Raw genomic sequence first — 21,675 nt, 5'->3', positions numbered from 1 at the left:
TCAACAGGATATTGCATTCCAGTGGCACAGAAAAAAACGCTTAATACCACCAGAGGCAGGCAAATAAAGCCACAGCAAAATTAATATTTTTGCCATGTCAAATATAAAGATTAAATAAGCTTGATTTTTGTATATTTAAATCTTAACTCAAGCCAACGTAAATATCAAATAATAAAGCTAGGAAAATTAATTTGAAAAATTGTCCTTATACCATTAAAATATCACTGCAAAATATACCTGAGATCACTGTTCCATTCCTAGGAAAAGGGCGTTTGATAATTTACCCCTTAACTCCCTTTGACATCTAATTAGCACCTGTCATAATAGGCCCTGCACAACATTATTGACTGCAATGTAACAATACACTACAAGAGGTGTTTTCGGTAAAAATGAAAGATTTTACTTTGAAATTCCAGTTTTCTGAAAATGTTCACCCTATGAAAGATACCTATTGGAACTTGAGTGCTGTTAGCCTGCAGGGCTAAACCGATGTTACCTGCACACGTGATATCTAACGGGAACTGTCCACCGCCATCATCTGTGACTTCGTGGAGATCACCTCTCCAGCATGGAGCACTCAGTCTGAGGCCGTTTTAGTGACTGGCACGGGCACGGGGTGCTGTGATGGGAAGAGGGTATTCTATGGTCTAACCAGGTTGGGATATTCTGCCCTACGCAGAGACATTAGAAATTCTTCGAGCCAACAGTGGGCTGATATTTTTTGTGCAGGTTCAGGCACGAGTTCTACTGTGCCCCCTTTCCCAAAATTATGCATCACAGGGTTCCAATGCCAAGAATAGGCCTAGATTGTTGGGGGACACTGCCATTTACTACCTCTGCTGCCACTGAGAAGTTATCTGCCCCTTCATTCTCCACTTGATCACTTGCAAAATTACGAGCATGTCCACCTCCTGGGTGAGGCGTAGATGAGCTAACGTGTCAAATACTGTGTGGGACACGTTTTGGGAAATGCTGACCCATATATACTGCCTTTTCTTTGGAATTCTAGCTGGGACATAAAGGACCCTTCAGATCAGTGCCAATAATTCTACCACATTCCACATTCATTCCTCAGGACGCATGCCTGGCACCCGCTGGGAGCTGGGTGTGTGCTGTGCGATGCTTGCCATGAGGACTGAGTACCCCAGACAGTGAGTGAAGATGCCGTAGCCTGAAGTTTTCATCACGACATGTAATGAGAAATGGTTTTCTTCACCTCAAGTTGGTGCCCTAAGTTCACAGATGTGTGAAAATAGGTGACTTTTGGAATAAAAGAAATAACCATTGCCCACCTGAACTTCCCGTATAGAATAGATCCATCCGTTATATCCATGGTTAAAATTAAGTATCCAAAATTGAAATATAATTTCCTTTATTTATAGTAGCCTAGCAACTGACAGCCAATGAGGCATTCTCATTCTTCCCAGAAAATTGGAAACCAAGAATTCTTAGAAATATTTGATGCATGATATTGTTTAATCAGAGATTTTATATAAATTGCTTCATTTAATTTTTATCACATTTTACATATCTTGAGAATATATTTGTGTTCAAATTTAAATCATTTTTATTAGGCTTAATACCAAGTTCATCATTTAAATAAAGTCATGTATCCGCAAAACATGTTTATTTGCATTGTATGTGCAAACTTATCCCCAGAATTCATTTCTTTCTTCAAAGCTGCGTCTTTATAGAGGCACCATTTGGCCCAAGTTTTCTTGGCTGCGTTAATTGTTATTGTGTACAATTATATTGACTAAATATAATTACCCAACCTGATCTTGAGAAAGAAAACTACCCAGCAGTGGGATAGCTGGATCATATGGTAGATCTATTCTTAATTTTTTGAGGAATCTCCACACTGCTTTCCATAGTGGCTGCACCAGTTTGCACTCCCACCAGCAGTGAACAAGGGTTCCCTTCTTTCCACATCCTCTCCAACACTTGCTGTTTCCAGTCTTGTTAATTATAGCCATTCTGACCGGAGTGAGGTGATACCTCATTGTAGTTTTGATTTGCATTTCCCTGATAGCTAATGATGTTGAGCATCTTTTCATATGCCTGTTGGCCATCTGTATATCTTCTTTGGAGAAATCTTTGTTCAGATCTTTTGCCCATTTTTTAATTGGATTGTTAGTTTTTTTGTTGTTGAGATGTATGAGTTCTTTGTATTTGTGACAATATGGATGGACCTTGAGGGTACTATTTGAAGTGAAATAAGTCAGAGGGAGAAAGTCAAATACCGTATGATCTCACTCATAAGTAGAAGATAAAAACAACAACAAACACACACATAATAAGGGAGATTAGATTGGTGGTTACCATAGGGGAAGGGGGAAGGCAAAAGGGGTGATTAGGCTCACGTGTGAGATGATGGACCATAATTAGTTTTTGGGTGATGAACATGATGTAATCTACACAGAATTCGAAATATATTATGATGTACATCTGAAAGCTAAAAAAATAAAAAGAAAGAAAGAAAGAAAACTAAAGTTCTTGGACTCACCATGCTGCAGTTCTGATAGGAAGATTATGTAGCTAATAACGTAGAAATTAGAGGTTCATTTTGGTCCCACTCCTAAAGTTCCCCAAATCTGTGGGGTTTGGTAGACTCTAGGAAGCTGCTGCTTAGTGTCTTGAATCATGTGGAAGGAATGCTTAGGAATCTGTGTCCTACTTCAAATCCTGACTCCAGCGTTTCTTAGCGGCGTGACCATGTTCCCCACCCCCGGCATCAGTTTCCGCTCCTGTATCAGGGTAGATAATAGTTGCTTTGTCTGCTACACCGAGGAGTGAGATGCAGACGAGAAGGTCCTTGGAAAATGATGTTGAAACGCTAGGAAGCTTTGCAAGGATTATGATCAAGCTGTAAGACATGTTTCACTTACAGAGCATTGCGCGGCAGAAGGAACCCTGGGCACAGCAGAAGTAAACCTGGCAGTTCCATCTCCATTATAACACCTGCCAGTTGTGCTTTAGTGAGCTCCTTCAGCACCAAGGATGCGTTATACACGTATCCTTGCAAGGTCTGCGGCCGCTCTTCTCAGCACTCACACGGTTTCGATTAAAGACAAGATCCCTCCCATGTGCCACCCCAAGTCAGTACCATCACGGAAGGGACTGGAGGAAGGGAAAGACTTATTCTTCTGGCCCCAAAGTTCAATGCCCTTGTACAAAAGAGGAAAATTAGTTTTGGGAAATGATGAAATGAGGGAAATCTAATCCTGATTCGGTATGCAGTGGGAGGCGAGGAGGCTAGGAAAGGACCTAATAGTCTCATATAAATAAATAAAGCGAAGTCACATTTTTTGTTTTAAAGGGACTGGCGCAATTAGATATCTTGCTTAAAAATTTATTTAGCATTTAAATGTGATTATGAAATGCTCATTTAACAATTGCACCAATATTGTGCAAAGCTCCTGATAGTCTAGGCACAGTTGGGCGTGGGCCACCCACTGTTTGTATTTCCATCACTCGTCGTTGTTTTCTCTAGTAGAATGGAGCATTTATGAGCATGCACTTGAACACACCTTTGTGAGTTCAGGTTCCAGTCCACCACCTACCTGCTGAGAGACCTGGGGCCACTAATCTCTGTGCCTCAGTTTCCTCATCATGAGGGAGGTTACAGCAGTGCCCCCCAGGTGAGTATTGAGCGGTTTTATACCAGTAAAGCCCTCAGAACAGTGGCTGGCACAAGCTTCACCTGTATTGTATTAGAAAGTATGTACTGTCTGAATATTCCCAGTGATGTTTATAAAAATCACTGATTGAATTATTTTCCCTACTTATTATAATTCTTGCTTAATCAAAAAGAAAAGATTGTATAGCAACACCCTTCTACAAGTAAAAGAGTTGAAATCAGAACATCCCCAAAGTAATGACCTTAGAGTAATAATAGCCATCCCAGTTGCCGATAGAAAATCACTTTTTAATTTTTTTATTAGGTCAACCAAAATCAGTCACTCAGTTTTCTAAGGTTTTAGTCAGAGACTAGAAACTTGAATTTAAAACAAACTCCCTTTCTTGATTATAGTCTTAAGACTGTTTTGCGGTAACAGAACACTAGATTTTCCAGAAAGATCCCCACCCCTTGCTTTCTCAACACCAAGTAAACTATTTTATGCGCTATCTTTGCCCTGCATTTTTTTGCAAACAGAAAAAGCTTGTGTTGGGTTTCATCTACAGTGGAGCTGTCGCCTGTACACTGGTCAGTTTGGGAAGGTGGGATGGTGATGGGGGGCCCTGAAATGGTTTCAATCCTTTAGTTTTATCCAGTTACTCATAGCACACGGCCAGGTGGGGTCAGTGCTCAGAGCTCTTAATTGAACCAGTGTAAGTGGAAGGTGGAGGGCAGGAAGGCAGGGGCTGGGGGTGATGGAGGGGTGGGAGCAAGGGGGCAGCCAGAGGAGGCAAGGGTGAGAGACTGAGAGCCACAGACTCCAGCCACAAAAGCAAACTGCTGACATGCAATGGGCACATGCTCATGGTGCAGAAATGAGTGGGCTTTCCAGAGCATGCCCTGTAATGGGTGCTGGATTTCACTAAAAGACCTGCCAGAAAGTATGTTTCATGAAATACACCTCATTTTTTTAAACAAAGCGCATTCAGGTCACTTGTGTTAGGACAAGTTTATCACACCCACTGAAATGGCTCAGAGCACTTCGGGGTCATCGAACTCAGGATGGTGAAAGGCCGGTTCAGGTCTTGGGTGAGTGTCTGGAAATCCCCAGGGCTGGTTCCCCTCACCTCCTCTTCACTCTGGGAGCAGCGGGAGGAGCAGCGGGAGCAGCGTGTCTGCCGGCCCAGGGAGGCGCCTCCTGCATCCACCACCTGCACCTCATTAGCGCCTCATTAGCAACCAGGGCGCGAGACAATCCAAATCCTGTTCTCAGGGCAAACGTACCAAGCAGCCTTCCAGCTTCCTATGAGGTGTTACGTTAGTAAAAGTTGTTCAGCACCTGGAGGGCCCACCTTCCCAGTGGGGGAAGCATCCCTTTGTGAGACGACATCTGGCGCAGCTGGGGTCAGGGAGCCGCTGAGCTGGCTCGGGAAGGAGCGTGGGCGGGGCCACGCCCCCACTCGTGATGGGATGGTCCCATGAAACGGAAACTCTTGGGGGACGGCTAGAGAGTCACATGCGGCTTCCTCCAGTGGACTAGACCCATTTCTAAGCTTCCCATTGTGTGTGTGAAAGTGCTGCAGGAAAGGAAATGCCCCATGAGCGCGTGATGTGCTCCTGGCAGTACTTTTTCAGCTCCTTTCATTACTTGCGGTGACCTTCTGTCATGTCCTGTTAGCAATGCCCACTGGCTAATTAGTTTCCTCATTAGGAAACTGTACTTTGGACCCATTAAAGCACACTGCAGTGGTCTCTGCTGGACACTAGTGGCCACCAGTAATGACTTGCCATGCACAGGGCAGGAGTGGCCCCCTCTGGTGTAGAGAGGTGGAAACATCTCTTCCCCACAGAAACCAGTGACCCCAACTCCAGGGACTCAGAAATTTCCACCTCTACCCATGCTCACTGGGGTGACCTCACCCGTGAGCCCTGGGACCACCAGCTTTCATCAGTGCTGAAGGCCCACGGTCACATGAGGGTGACTTACTCCCCCTGGGGAGAGGGCCAGCGGGGCAGACTCTCCCCCGCCCTCCCACACTCCAGCTAGACCCCTACAGCCTTCTGCCTCAGACTGAGTCAGCATCTACCCATCTGCCCAGCCCCTGTGCTTCTCTACCCCGACCTCTCTGCACCCACCAGGCCTCACTAGGCCTCACCAACAGAGCTTGGTTCCAGGAGTGACCTCCTCCCAGTCAAACCCATAGAGGAGGAGCTGCCATCTTAGGCCAAGCTCATGGTTTCAGCCATGCACTCATCAGCCACCCCTCACGCTGGAGGCAGTGCCCTCACACTTTGCTGCAGACATGATGAGCTAAGGTGGGACCCACAGGAAGCTGCCCCAGTCTCTGCCCCCAGGACAGGTGTGACAGGAGTCCCTGCTGACTACCACCCCTACCTCCACCTCTGAAACCTGACGGGCCACCCTCTGCCAGCAGGCCTCCTTGGCTGAAGGGAAGGGCGCTTGGTGATGTTCCAGACTTTGAAGAAATGGTTGACTAGAAAGTTGGGTGGGCTTCATTCAGAACAGAGAGGTTAAAGAGAAACTCTTGGGGCACAAAGGCAATGAGTTTGACCCTAGCAGTGTCCACGCAGAGGCAGCAGTGGCTGGCCTGGTGGAAGTGTCTGGCAGGAAGTGGACTGACATTTGGGACTGAGGTGGTGGCTGACGATGTGAATTCCAGAGTCCCCACACAAGACATATGAAAAGCAAAGATGGAGTGGACTGGTGACCAAGTCTGTGTGGTTCTCTGGAAACAAATCAAGTAGTCAGGGCTGTTCTGGGAGGCTTCATCCATTTCTCCATAACAGTGGGTTCCATCTTTCCTCAGCACTTAAGAAAGGAAACCAAGCTGGAGACACACCCTGGCCTCTCCACAGACCCGTCCTGCTAGAACAGGGAGGAAGACAGGCATGGGGGCATCTCCAGGGCAAAGGAATGAAAGGTCACCTCTTTACAAGCGCCACTCCTTTATTAAAAATCAAAAAAGCAGTAAAGAGATAAACAATCACACGTAGTCTTTGTTATTACTCTGTTTTTACTGCAAAAACACTCATCTCAAAAGTAATATATATTTTAGAGAATTTGTGCCCAAATCGTAACATATCACATTTGAATTTTTCCAGAAAATGTATCTCAAGAATTCCAATGATTCCAAAATCTCGTTAGTGTTATTTATTTAACGTTGCAGAATTTCCCTTAGCGTTTCGGAGTTCCTGCGCCAACTGCCTTATGTGGTGGGAATGTTCTTCGTCATTACAAATCATCTTGTTTGGGGAAGACAGTGAAGCTGTGAAATGTCACCTTCAATCACAAAGCCAGACGTGCCTCCTGAAACCAGGAGTCGTCTCAGGAGTGAAAGCATATGTAACCTCGGTTGCCTGTGAACGTCTTGTGTTCCTTCTTGGTGTAATATTTCCAGAACAACCCAGTTTGGGATTATTTTGTCAGACTCATGAAGCCCAGGCCAGCAGGGGCAGAGGGTGGAACGTGGCTGCCCTTGTGCTGACAGATTAATTCCCAGCGCTGAATCCTGTCTTGTTTGTAGTGACAGTCTTGGTCCCCCTCATTTCTTGGGAGTTCCCTTCAATGGCGTTGCCATGACTACTGTCTGTGTGAACACAGAACTGGTTCTGTCGATGGGAGTGGGTAGTGGGGAGTGTCTGGATCACCTAGTTAAGGAGGGCCATAAAATCCTCAGGAAACCGAAGGGCATCTACCCGGAGGCGGATTGTCCCCCACAAGCTTACAGGAGTGAGTGACCCTTCTCAGCATAGCTGCTTTCTATCGGTTGACATGGTTAACCAACAACTCTGCCCGTTCTCCCAACTGCCCAGGGGCTCTGCCCAGCCTGGACAAGAAGCCCAAGCCCCTCCCACAAAGCCCCCACCGGGGTACCCCTTCTTTCCTCCTGACGCGCAGCAGCATGAGGGCTCTGTGTCCCCTGTGTCTCATCCTTCAGTCAAGGCTGTGTGGTAGGACGGAGGCAGGCTCGAGCATCGTGGGGTGTGCAGTGGGGGGATGGCCGCAGGTTGGAGTGAGCAGGGTCCCACCCCAGAAAGGAGGGCTGTAGTGAGGATGAAGCCTCCAAGAATGAACGGGTGGGTGAAAATCCAGTGGTGTGCTGTGGGGAAGAAGCTTGATTCTCGTCCTTTAAAAACGTGTTCCAAGAAGAAGGGAAAATATGGCGCCCTAGGAAGGTCAAATGTGTAGGGAAGAGAGTTGGCCTGGGTTCTGACCTAAGAGGTCAAGTTGGGTAGGAAAACACCACCATTTCCTGCCGATCCCTCACTGAGCGTAGAGCAGGCGCAGAGCAGCAGGAAGGCCGGGTTGCTGTGACTCGTAGGGTGAGCACGTGTTTGTCCAAACGGAGCCGGGCCCAGGGGAGAAGCGTTCATGTAAGTGAAGGTGTGCCACCGTGTGGGTGGTGCGTGAGCCTGCCTGTGATGCCAGGGGCAGAGGGTGTGCTCCTGGGACTTTTCCGGAGCCCCACACGGGGGCAGCTGGAATCAGCTCCTGTGTAGAAAACATGGAACGAGGGGCTGTTTTGTGCTAAAGAAGAGTTTCAGCCTTGAAAGTGGAACACGGCCTCCTTGGCTTGGCCAGTCAGCAGCAGATTCCTTTTGCATTCTCTGTCTAGCAAAAATGGAAGCCACAGATCGCAGTCATCTGAGGGAGCAGGACTGCGAGTGGACACATGTCTCACCGAGGAGATGCCTGCTCCGTCACACAGGTGCTGGTGTCGAGGAGGACACAGAGTCCCCACAACGGTGGCGGGAAGACCAGGCTCCTGGCGGTGAAGGCAGATTCAGTGCCCTGATCAGCTTGTGGTTTAACCAAACTCTGCTGACTATGGGACGGCAGGCCCGGAGCTCCGTGCTGAAAAGAGGGTGTGGAGGGCTGGAGGCGGTTCAGTGACCACAGAGCACCAGTGTCCGGTGGGGGAAGGCCAGGGCGGACAGCATTTTGTGGAGTGAATGATGAGCATCCTGTTTCCTTACATCCGTGACCCTTCTCCACGTTCTGAGAGCTGGCCTGTGACCTCGAGCACATTATTGGCCTCTCTGTGACAGTTTCCTTATCTGTAAGTCAGGGTTGATGATAGCAAAGCCCACCTGGCGGGGCTTCAGGGAGGGTTTAAGGAGTGTGTTCAAACCCCATCCAGAGAACATCCCTGGCACATGGCAGGCACGCCACAGAGCAGCCGGTCCCCCTAATAAGTATGTCTAGCTGTCACTTACCGTCTTCCAGTGCAGCTAATGAAACCCACCGGGACCCGGCCGCTTAAGCAGACGTGTAAGTATTAGTGGAATCTCCAAAAAAATAATTTTGAAACAATTACCTGATAGAATTTAAAGTTTTAGCATAAAGTTCCTTTTCTCCTGCTTGCTTCTTCCAGGAAGTTACAATCTGTCTCAAAAGAGATTCAATAATTGCTGGAACTTTCTTCACAGTGTAGAAGGGAGAGATGCTTGTGTTTTGCAAGCATCAGAAATATCCATGAACTGTGCTTTTGGTGCTGCCAGAGGCCTGAGGATTTTTATGATAATATTAAATGAAGTGGTTTCACTTTAATTCCTATTGAATATTATCAAGTTTATACAAAACTGGTGCTGGCTTAGTCATCCTGAGAGGTTCACAAACTTAACAGAAAATATCTGAGTACATTTATTACCTAATAATTGGGAAAACATCTTAGAGACTGGAACAGAGAGTCTGTGGTTACATAAGATTTCTCAATAGAAAATTCTAGAATGCTCCACAAAGGAAACATTCCTTCTTGAGTGAAGTGGCTTTGCACCCTGGGCACTGTTCTCACACTTTGCCCTGATGAATGTCAATGCCAAGGAAAATTGGTCAGTGGTCCTGCCGGGGGAGGGAGCTGGAATCTGGCTGATTGCATGCATTCATTCACTCATTCACCCACTGCTGCCAGGCTCCTGGTTTGAGCCCTGCACATCTCATTCACCTGGTCTCACCTGGACTCTCCAGCAACCCCCGCGAGGTCTGTTGGGTGGCGGACACTTAATAAATCTGTGGGGAATGCAGGTTAGGGACTTGTTCACAGCTAAGTGGCACTTTTCTAAAGAACCAGATGTGTGTGTGTGTGTGTGTGTGTGTCTGTGTGTGTGTGTCTGTGCGTGCGTGCATGCAGAGACTGCTAGAAAATGAGGCCAAGAAGAGTTTTTCAAGTTCTGGTTTCCTCCAGGGTCAGAAAGCTGGAGTGCCCTGGGTCTCCTACCCATAGTGACAGATCCCTCCCAGGCCCCTGCCGGCATCAACATCGCCTCCAATGGACTCAGCCCCTTCCCCTCCACCCCCATTGCCTGTGCCCCAGGCCAGGCCCTCACCCGTCTTCTCTGGACCATGACAACAACCTAACTGGCCAACACCCCACACTTAAATGGCCACAACACCTCCCAAGTGACCCATCCCAAAAGAAGCCCTGACCTGCTGTTGGGCCACTCACAGGAGGGGTCCAGCTGCTGCAGGAGGGGTTGAAGACCTGCCTGTCAGCCTTTCCTCCTGTAGTGGGGAGAGTTTGTCCCCCAGAAAGATACGTTGAAGTCCTAACCCTCCTCCTGCCTGTGAATGTGTCCCTCTTTGGACATAGGGTCTTTGCAGACGTAAAGTTAAGATGAGGTCATCCTGGATTAGGATGGGCCCTAACGCAGTGACCCATGTCTTGGTAAGAAGAGGGAGCTTTGGACAGAGAGGGACGCATGGGGAGAACGCCACATGAACATGAACATGAAGGCAGAGATCAGGGTGATGCGTCTACAAGCCAAGGCATGCCGACAATTGCCAGCGAAACTCCAGAAGGTAGTGGGGAGGCGTGGAACAGAGTCTCCCCTCCAGCCTCCTGACACAGCCCTGCTCACACCTTGGTTTTGGTCTCTGGCCTCCAGAACTTGGAGAAGATACAGTTCTGTTGTTTTAAGCCACACAGCATGGCACTCTGTTCTGGCAGCCCCAGGAACTAATACACCTCCCATCTACCCTCCCGGGAGCACAGACACATATTCCCCACGCTCCTCATGGCCTCCCGTCCTGCATTCTGGCTGGATCATTCTGCTTGTCCTATAACTCCAGCTCCTGAGCCACCTCCTCCAGGAAGTCTCCCCTGCCTGTCTGGCCCCCAGGCCGGGTTTAGTGCTCCATCTGCACTCCCACAGCATGCTCCCTGCAAGATCTAGAGCAGCGGTTCTCAACAGGGGTGATTCTGCCCTCCAGGGGACATTGGCAATATGAGGAGACATTTGTGGTTGTCACAGCTGGCACGGGGCTACTACTGGCATCTGCTGGGTGGAGGCCAGGGGTGCTGCTCAACATCCTACAATGCACGGAGCAGCCCCACAACCAAGAACGATCCAGCCCAAATGTCCGGAGTGCCCAGTTTGAGATTCTCTGATCTAGAGAACACTTGCTCCTGCAGAGGTATCAGATGTTTCCAGCTTGTCTGCCCTCCTCCTGGGGGGTGCACTGTATCGCCCATTGCTGTGCCCGCCCACACCTGCCACCACCCTCTCTCTGTATAACTGGGCAACAGGTCAAACCTTGTCTATAGCGTCAGACAATCTTCTCAGTATCCATGAAATAAATGCGTGTTTAACCTGTTGTGTACAGTCCCTTCCATATCAACGACTTTGGGAGACCCAAGCTTGTCTTTAGGAATGGATAGGCCACAAATGTGACGCTCCAGGGTATGTGTGGAGTGACAGATTGTGTTCTGATGGGGAGAGAGTCTCAGCTGCCTTTTCGGTGTCACCAGAGTTCACCCAGCCATCTTTCTGAGGACACCGAACCACCTGTGTGTGGTCTGTCCACCTCCTGGGGACACACACAGCCTGTGTGGACTGACAACATCCCACGAGAGAGAAATCTCGACGGTGTGGCAGTGCTTGTCTCCAGCAGAAACTCCATCTATGTGTACGGGTGTGTGTATGCTTCATTCCGGGTCCCTAAATCGAGGACAGTCCACCTAGAACCACTCATGGGGGGCTCCAGTCGGTCCACTTGGCAGTGTGTGTCCCTCACCACTAGTACACCAGCCCCAGGGTCCTTTGTTCTCATGGAATGTTCTGGTCTGCCTTGAAACTTGCTTTTCTAATACCCTTTGTGCGTTTAAGCTGGGCATGAACCTAGCGCCCATCTCAGACTTAGAAGACGAACAGTGTGTCTTCAAGGTGTCACTTCAAGAAAGATCAACTTAGCTTATTGTTTCTGAGGTGAGTATTTGAGTTGACCATTTCCGGAAACCTCCTGACAGTCTTCTTAGCGATAAGATCTAGGATCTAAATTACGAATAGCTGGGGCGGGATTGGGGGAAGGTGTGTGAATGAGTCTGTTAGGGGATGCTGAAGTAATGGAAGCAAATGATGCCATACTGAGCCGAGCTTTTGATTAAACCCTCGGAGGACACGGAGACCACAATGCCCAGCCAGCCGAAAGGGGCAGGGTGGCGCTGAGCCTCTGCCTTGGGAAAGCCTGGTTGCCTGGAGGTGAGCCGCCAGGCCCAGCACGTTTTCCTCCAACTCCCACTCGGAAAAGCCTTTCCACGGCGGATTCCGAGCCTCCCGCGCCCGGGACGCGGTGTCTCCTTGGTCTTGCGCCCCTCGTGGCGCCTCCGGTCATCCCCCCTGCGACCTGGGGGAGGCGCTGTGTTCGGTGGGGACTAAGCCCATTAGTGGAAGCTCACTCTCCTGACTAGCCTGCATGATCAAAGCCACCTCGAGTGAAGCGTTGTCGTGAACGTCTAACGAGATTGTGTGAAAACGGCTGCCCCCCGCAGGTCGGCACCGCACGCGAGTGGCACTTGGTTGGGTTACCGTCCTGCTGGTTGCTTGCGGACAGAGGCTGTGTGGGGAACCGGCAATCACAGGGCCCTTTACTCTGACAACACCCCACGTCAGCTCCGTGGCGGCTCCTTTGCTGGGACGGCATGTGCCCACCGTGTCCTTTTGCCCCTTCCCCCTTCTGCTCTCCAGCCCCCTCGGCGTTGCGCCGCCCTTGCCGGGGCTGGTGCTGGGTGCGTCCTCAACAGGCTGTAAACTGACCCTCCTCCAAGCCGGTCCATGCGGCCTGGGGCTTCCCTCGAGCTTCCTGTTGGATTCCCGTCCGCGGTCACTTCAGTCCAGAAACAACCTCACGTCTCTCTCTGCAGTTTGAACATCACCACAACAGCGGTACACACCCACACACGCGCACACACGTGTGCACATGCAAACATATACACGCACACAGAAACATGCCCTTGTGCACACAGGCATGCACACACGCCTTCACAGACCGCGGCGATGGGCTGCAGAATCAAATCCGCGCATTTCCACTCCGGTTCTTGTGTTCGATGCTTCCTTGGACCAGACCCAGCTGAGGCCCCTCCCTCGCTGGTCCCTGGCTTCAGCGTCATTGTTTTCATTTGGGAACCTGTTTCTGGGAAGCAGGCTCCTCGGTGTAGAGTCTTCTTGTCCTCTAGGACTTGTAAGTCGATCTGCTTGGAACATTAGACCTTAGAGGAAAGATGAAATCGTTGCTGTCTTTCTGAGCGGACCTCCTTTCAGAGATGCGCTGAGCGTCTGTCTGCCTGGATTCTGTCCGGGGCCTCCGTTTCTCCTCCAGGTACCAGAGCTGCGGAGAAAGTCTAAAATGGTTGAGACCAGCGTTGGTCGCAGGAGTTAAGGTTTGTGATAGCTTTTAGCCTAACAGTTACACTTTCAAAGACTTTGAAAACAAGCTCTATAATTTAGCCCCGGAAATGAGTTAAGAAACCGCAAAACTTTACACCAGGAGTCTAGAAATTCTAAGTATTTTTAAAGGAGCAGAAGCTTGTCATTCATAGTCAAATGAAACACAAAAATCCCACCGAAGTATGTTTGCAAAGAAAAAAAAGGAGTAAGAAGAAAAACCTAATCAAGTGGGAAATATAGAATGAATATATTTGTCAACCTGTTAAAACAGACATTATTGAAAAGGCTGAGAAATTAGCCATGTAAATGCAAAATATTGGATTTGCCTGAAGACATTTTTGTGACTGAATGAATAGACTATAGGATAGCCCATGAAAGACAGAAAGTTTAGTGCATTTTTTTAAGAGAACAGAATGAAACCAATTTTGCCAGAGGATAAGACCCTCTATGATAGTTTAGAAAGTAAAAAGCCCCATTTATTGTGTTCACCCTGTGCCTGGCACTGTGCCAAGCATCGTATGTGTTTTAACATATTAAATCCTTATAAAAATCCAGTGTCATGTGATGCTATTATATGCTTATTTTACAGCTGAGGAAATTGAGACTCAGAGAGGTTAGGTAACTCACTCAAGGTCACACAGCCAGAGAGTGTTGGAGCAGGGATTTGAAGCCAGAGCTGTTGAATTCTGCACTCCCACTGCAACACATGTGCACACACACAGGCACATGCTTCATGCTCCAGCTTCCCCAAATTTCTGCCCATCATTCTCTAAATACAGCCGGATATTTCAGCCTATGGTTTGGGACGCCCTTATCCTCACCACCATGGACTGGTAAACGCCTACCACCTATATTTCAAGGCTCAGTTCAAGCGTCGTTAGACGTGGAAATCTTTCGGATGCGCAGCCATCCACCACCACCCTCTCCCTCACGCTTTCTTTTGCTCTCCCCCACAGCAGACTGCATCCTCCTCTCTGAGTTGTAAGTTCTGTAAGGACCAGAATTATTTCCGCCTTGGAAAGCTCAGCAGTCCTAGGAGCCAGGCCACTCCTAACTCGGGGAAGACGTACAGCCATTGTTTGCTAAACAAGTAGAGAAGGAACTGACTCCCCCTTGCCCTGGGCCGTCTTTATTCTCCACCCCAGCGGTCCTCATTTGGGGGTGCTTTTACCTCTCAGGGGACCTTTGGCAATGTCTAGAGACAATGTGGTTGTCATAACTTAGGGGATGCTGCTCGCCTCTAATGGTGGAGGCCAGGGATGCTGCTAAACATCCCACAGTGCACAGAACGGCCCCTCACACAACGGAGAGTCATCTGGCCCAGGACGTCAGTAGTATCGAGGCTGAGAGACCCTGATGTGCGCCTTCCGTCTCAGCAGCTACAACACCTCCATTATCTTCCGTAATGGACTCTAAGCTGCTATGGGCAAGGACCAGGATCACTGTGTCTTTTTAAACCCAGCACCCAACATACAGGATGAATGAATGAATGAGTGGATGAGTGGATGAGGGGGATGCAGAAGTGGCAAAGCCAGGCTGAAACTCAATGTACACAAGGAGTAATGAAAACCACGTGAGATCGGGCAGCTGAACTGAGGACTTGAGTTTGGGGCCGCGTATTAGCTGTGTGGAGATGTTTTCATGATGCATCATTGAGATTGGCCCCCAAAAGCCCAGAAGAAAAGAAAAAGGTCAAACCAAAGCACTAACTAAGGGTTTTGTTTTGTCAGACACAGCCCTGGAGAACTGCGTTCTTGTTAGCTCTTTCTGCGTCGATATCTTGGTGAGATTCTTAAGGTTATTAGGGCGAAATCCTATGGTTGCTCATAACTAACTATCCGTTTACGTTCTGTGGCTCGGGAGAGAGAGATTGTGTACCTACCTAAACTCTAAATGATAACACAGATGTTCCAGTGGGTCAAGTCAAGTGTCACATGCAGGTCTTTTAGCATTAAACACGAGTAGAGGTATTTTAGGAGAAACAAGAGTTATTCAAAGGAAAATCTACAGAAGAGACTCGGATTATTAGTTAAACGGAAGCAGACAAGGGAGAAATATGAATGCTATGAGAATAAGAAAAACAGCTCTTAATTAATTGTACAGACTTTAAAATTCTCAAAGTGTTTTCAAATTCACTGTCATATCTGATGTTCATAATGATGCTGTGAAGCGAGTATCGTCCCTACTTTATAGAGGAAATACAGAGTCAGAGGAGTTAGGCTGAAGGTGCCCTCAAAGTCCAGACTCCAGGAGACTGTGCCCTGGAAGGTCTAATGGGAGCCAGCTCAGCATCAGAATGGCCATGGACCGTCAGGAGCCCCGGATGGATGGAGCCATCCTGCTCTTCTTGGGCAGTGGGCACCTCAAGGCCATTTCAGCAAAAACAGCCCAGGCACCCTGGCAAAGCCAGAAAATGTAAGTGATGGTTTTCAAGCACACTGTTTCACTGGGTGATATTCAAACAGCCAATCAGAGGAGGACAGGCGGTTTATGAAAAGATATTTGTTAACTGCAAAGTTGGCTGTGAGATCTAGGAGACGAGTGGAGCGTTCTTTGGGGCCGGTTGAGCGCGGAGAAGGCGGGAGACCGCCGACGGGCTTGCAGCAAGCTCTGTCTCCTGGTGCTGAATTGACTGACTGCTAGGGCTTTGTGTTCATAATTCTTCCCGGGAAGAAAAGGCAACAAAGAGTGGTCTGTTCATTTGGGGTTTTGTCTGTTGTTTTTTATAACAATTGGGACTTTCACAAAGAATAGGCAAAGTATATGTTCCTGCCCAAATGGACAGAATATTCAAGATTATCGTGAGCCTGTATTTGTCTGGCTGCTTTTAGCTCAGAATTCTCGAATCATACCATAAATTCTTGGTATTATAGAAAAGAATGATAGAGATGGTTAGAATATGAATTTAGGCAAGAAAAATAGCCCTTGATATTTGCTCCTGCTTGATGTAGAAATTGATGCTGACATCTCTGCAAAGATGCATTTGCATGTGTTTAACGAAACAACTTTGCACTTTGATCTCAGCCCGTGATGGTGATGATTATAAACGTATGAGCTTTTGGTGGTCATTTTTCATCAAGAGCAACTGCACCACCTAAGCAAAGCAGGAAGCTATAAAATTAAAACTAGGAATCATATCCTGGGGAAATGGGGGGAAGTTTCTAGAAGTCAGTGAATCGCAGTTTTCTGTCTTCTCTTCCAGTCCCCCTTCACCCTTTTAGCAGCTCACTGATGTGAGCTCCGCAGCATATTAGAAGACGTGGTCCTGCTCTTGGTCGGCAGATGGACAAGTTCAGCTAGAGAGAGGCAGAGAGGGGCAGACCAGAACTGTAACCTGGATTTCTGACTCCTCAACTGGGCATTGGTCTGAGTAGTGGAAGAGGAACCATATGCTCTGAATTTAAATACACAAAACAGTCTTCTGTTCCCAGTTTCTAGTGGTTGAGTGCCATTTTCCCCAAGACTTAAGAGGCCAGTACAGCTGTCTTCCCACCAGAGTTATCAGTGTGTTATCAGAGACAGCTAAGATTCCGTGGACCTTGCGCACCTATGGCCACGTAGACCTGAGGCCCTCAGTACCTGTCCAAGGGAACAGGTATGTGATGTGGCCCAGTGAGGCCGCTGGTGGTGAGGCCTGGTTCTGATTCAGGTCACCTTACAACACAGGTGACACCTGCCCGCAGGTGTGCTATAACAAAAATATTCCACATGGGGCATGCAGAGCGCCCGTGTAGAGAGGATAGTCAGCAAAAGCTCATCAACAGCAAGAGATTGTTGAGAATAGTGTGCATGTGCTTGCCAGGGGAGGAGACTCAGCCGGGGCTTTCGGAGGCACTTCTGCCCCACCTGCAAAATGCATGCATGCGACACTCAAGAAGACAAGCAGATTCTCCAGGAGGGCTGAGGGAAGTCAAGTGCAAGGAAATGGCTGAGAGGCTGAGAGGGTTTGAGCTGATCTGCCATCAAGAGGCGTAATGAGGAATGACTGAGGCTGGACTCATAAGAGCTGCGACAATTCTATCTGACTGAGGGCCCAGCACCGCCCAAACTGCTTGCTGTCTTCAGTCTGCTCGTTCCCTCTGATGTCAAATAAGCCTCATTCCCCATGGCTCTCTGGAAGGGTGGCGATGGCCTGAATCACGGACACATCAGTAGGGTCCTCTGGTTCCTTCTCTCTCGTGGTCTAGAGCCTTCTGTGCCCATCCTAAGACGAATCAGACCCTCTTGTCCACTGCACACCCGAGTCCTCCATCCTTCGAGCCAGACACACTGGTCACTGTGGGGATGAGGGGACTCTCCCCAGGCCCCCCCATCTCCCGGGATTTTCTAAGGAAGCATTGGCCCCTCGCCTTTAGCCCTTCCCTCGCGACTCGAGGACAGCCTTCCTCCTCCAGGAAAATGGCTCCACCATCTTCTCATGAAATGGCTCCCAGGCGACATGACTTACAAGACTTTCACTGATTGCTTCTGAGCTTAAATTTTAAGAGTTTTAAAATATGAGTGTGAATATATAAATATGCACATCTATAGATAAACATATATGTCTGCTGTTATCGAAGAGGAGCTGAAAGTTATAATGAAAGGCATTCTTTGGTGGGAGGGAAAGGAAGTTAGAACAGTATTTTGCCTTGGGGACAACACGCTCGGTTCTGCATAGATGCTCTTTGGTTAAAGCTCGCCTTCCCAGCGCCATCTCGGGAACGGGAGCAGAGGTTGCTCTCCAGCCTCATGGATGAGGAGGTTCAGAGGGCCAAGGCTGTGGGTTTGTGAAGACAGCACCCCAAGCATCTCTCTCCCCACCCCAAAGGATTGCCAGCCACTGGCCTCCCCCATCTGTTTTGTAGCAAAGCTGTAACGCTCCTTATCTCTCTGGGCCAATACATCACATTGACGCAGACATCAGAAATTCCCATGGTTTTGTGTGGTTTTAACAAAGAGGGCAGGAAACAGGATTACTGCTGGGGTTCTAACCTGGTTTTTCTTTTCCTCTCACACAGGGGCGCATCTGTAGAAAAGCCGGCAAATCAAAAAAATCCTTCAGTCGCAAGGAAGCAGAAGCGACCTTTAAGAGTTTGGTGAAGACTCATGAAAAGTACGGTTGGGTCACCCCTCCCGTCTCTGATGGCTGATGTTTGCAACGTTCATTAGACGCTTAAGCCGCCTCTCCACACACACAGATACCCGACATCTTCTCCTCAACGCTGAGCATCCTCCATCCTTTTTTACTCCAGCCAGAACTGAATCCTGAATGCCAAGGAGACGTTTAAGTTATTTATGAACAGACGTGTTTACAGAGAGAAAGAGGGAGCCAACGCTGTTCGGGATTAGGTTTCGATTATAAATGAATGATCATCTCTAAGTCACTTTAGAACAAATGTTGAGATGGTGACATGTCCCCGCCTGCCTGCCCCTCTGCCCGCCCCAGTCACATCGCCCTGAGCTTCTTTCCATGACAGCAGCTCCAAAGAGCGGGCAGGAAACTCAACGCCTGCTGTTCGACCCATCTACATGTAAATGGCGCCGTTCATATTTGATAGGAACGCCCCACATAGCCGGTACATGTTTGCTGTGCTCTGTATCCCTGTTTCTCTTCCTGGCAGGTCAACATAACTTGAAGACGTGTGTCTTTCTGTGGCCCCATGTGACGACATGTAGACCTCATTTGTGCTATGACTTTTGGCTCATGAAAACAAAAATTTAATATTGCCAGGTTCTGGTGATTTAAAACAACAACTGCCCACTTGGTTAAAATGTGCTCTCTCTGCTGATGTTGCGGTGCGCGGCTGTCCACAGAGAAACCAGCGCCCTTTGATGAAAGGCAGGGGGTGCTGTGGCCACCATGGGGCACACGACGGTGCAGACGCCAGGTGCGCGCTCCCTGGGGCTCAGAGCACCGGAGGGTCAAATGTGGACAGTTTCCTCCGATGTTCTGAAATGCTCCTATGACTACATACATCGTGTTCCTGTCTTCTCTCCGCTGGTCAACCCGCCACCAAAAGCAAAAGACAATTTCCCATTCACTGAAGTCATCTGACTCATTTTATTCTATGTGCTAGGGAATGCCAGAACTGCCAAAGGGTACCAAGTGATCGTACGACGATTTGCATGACCGGGTTTATTTCTTTACCCAGTAGTCACTTGTGTGTCCCCTGAGGCTGGGATGCGTGAGCCCCCTCACCGTGATATAAACCTCCTGTTATTTAATCTCCACACAGTTTCATTTCTCTCTTCTGTTAAGTTACTTAGAACTTTCTAAGAAACTCCATGAGATGAGGAAATACTGTTTATAATAATATGCGGAAAGAGGTAAAAATGTTCATTCCAAGTGGAAAATCTTATTGGACACATTTTAAATAAAATCGTGCATACCTGAGACACTGCCTCAAGAATCCAATCATTGTGGGCTATCCTTCCATTCAAAATATTTAATCTATTTTAAAAATTTAGTATTTCAAGTCCCACCAATACCATGATAGCATTCTGCAGGAAGGTACAGGAAATGAGTCTTAGGAACTCATGGTCTTTGCAAAAAGCCAGTGGATTAAAACCGTTCCCAGATGTGACCAGGGAGACAATTAGAAATTAACCGAAATCATTAAGGGATGATTTGGCCAAATCCAAATGTTGCCAACTTTATTTTACCACTATGAAGGAAAAAAAATTCTTCTTTGCTGATTATAGAAAATTCTTCAGGCAGTTTTGGCTACTTGGGGACCTGTTCCAGTATTGTCAGAGATCTGAGAGACCTCACCTCAAAGGATGGGAGTCGGCTCCTCCCAGCACGATGGGCCATTCACCAAATCTGCCCTTTATTGATGCTTTTATTTTTTTTACCACTTTCTTATGTGCCCCAAATACACAGGCAGCTCTGTCCAGCCAAAATGGCAGTGTACTGAGAATGCATGACTTCCTGCTTATGTTCCCTCTGAGTAATAAGGGTCATGAAATTTGATGACAATGAACTTAAAGCGTTCACTCATCTGATTCTCTGTGGCAGAATTCTCCATCCTGGAAACCTGGCATTTAGCAGATGGTCTTGGACCCTCATGCTGTTCATCATAATGGAATTACACGTGGGCATTAAAGAGCTAAGACAGAAATAGTTTGCTATGGAAAGCACCTGAGTTTACTTCTTTCCAAATATTTTCCTTGTCTAATGTAAAATTAAAAGCAACTTTCTTTTAGGAAACATAGGCATATATTTGGAGTTACAGAGCAAAGCTGGGTCACTTCAGTGCTGTTTCTTGGAGCTGGTTGGAGAGCTTGTCCACAGGCTGCCCCACTCAAGGTGCAGCCGGGAGATGTTATAATCCGCAGGGATACTCGGTTACAGCCGACAGCAACGGGGGAGATATTTGGCTCCATTTCCACCTCTCCATACACCCTGAAATCGATTTCTTTCACATGGTATTTCCATTAGGCTTGTTAGAAACTAGAAGTTATAGAAGAAATCTATTCTTTAGTGAAATGCCATTTTTTCATTTAAATGGGTAAGAATTTCTCATTTTAAAAGCAGTGGGGAATAATTTATAACTCAACTGTTGCTTTGACTCTTAGTTGGAAGCAAGAACTCCCTTCCTCGTGGCTGGAGGTGTCACAGGCAAGCACGGGGTATTGTCAAACAGCCAGGCCTGGCTGTGGACGTGCCCCCATGACTCCCATGGGTGGGTCCTGCCTGCAGTTTCGTCCCTCCTCTGAAGTGGGCACCTGCCTCCGGAGCCCCGTGTGGGAGGGAGGCTCGCCCAAGAGCCAGCAAGCCTGCCGGCTGAGGTCATGTTCCCACGCAGGCTGAGAAATCATCCCTCTTCAGACAGACAGCAGGGAAGGAGTCAGACGAGGGTGCCGATGTCCTCGTCCCTCCAGCTCCACACCCTCACTGATCTGCAGGAACCCAAGTCCAGCCAGAAGCCACAGAACCAAAGGAAGAAAAAGCTACAGACACACGTGTGCTTTCTTTCCATCGGTGCAAAACTCCTTCCTGTCCACCCGTTTTCCTGGCCTGGTCGCCCCTCCTCTTTGCTGTCCCCTCCACTGTGGGTAAGAACCGCACGCGGGTTATTGGCTCACTTTCTGAAGACGGACAATTGCTTATGCCCTAGGAAGTTCCACATGAGCAGCAAGGCGATTGCCCCAGGTCCCCACACACCTACACACATGCACACACGCAAAGTCCTTAGAAGATTCACAATCTCTAAAATCCATTACTCAGAGGAAACAGGGTTTAGGCCTAAATTTTCCAGTTCCCAAAATTCACTCCATCTAACAAAACTCAACTTTACTTTTTGAGAGGAAAATATGTGGACTAGTGAAAAAAGCCTGGGATAGAAAGACAATTGCCCACTATGTCTGTTGGACTCTGGCAGCTCATTTCA

General features: G+C 48.2%; 1 protein-coding gene across 2 annotated transcripts in view; it reads left to right on the top strand.

The window, feature by feature from the left end:
• UBE2QL1 (ubiquitin conjugating enzyme E2 QL1) overlaps positions 1-19,676 on the top strand; it is a 44,450-nt gene extending 24,774 nt beyond the window's left edge. For both annotated transcript variants that reach the window (XR_011430282.1, XM_023625868.2), the window contains one exon: positions 18,301-19,676. Coding sequence is in view for 1 of the 2 variants with exons in the window: in XM_023625868.2 (XP_023481636.1) it covers positions 18,301-18,432 (132 nt within the window). In the remaining variant the exon portion in view is untranslated. The remainder of the gene's footprint in view (positions 1-18,300) is intronic.
• The last annotated feature ends 1,999 nt before the right edge of the window (positions 19,677-21,675 follow it).

The sequence above is a fragment of the Equus caballus genome, chromosome 21 (genome assembly GCF_041296265.1).
Source record: "Equus caballus isolate H_3958 breed thoroughbred chromosome 21, TB-T2T, whole genome shotgun sequence".
NCBI classification, from domain to species: domain Eukaryota; kingdom Metazoa; phylum Chordata; class Mammalia; order Perissodactyla; family Equidae; genus Equus; species Equus caballus.
This window is presented reverse-complemented; position numbering and strand designations above follow the sequence as displayed.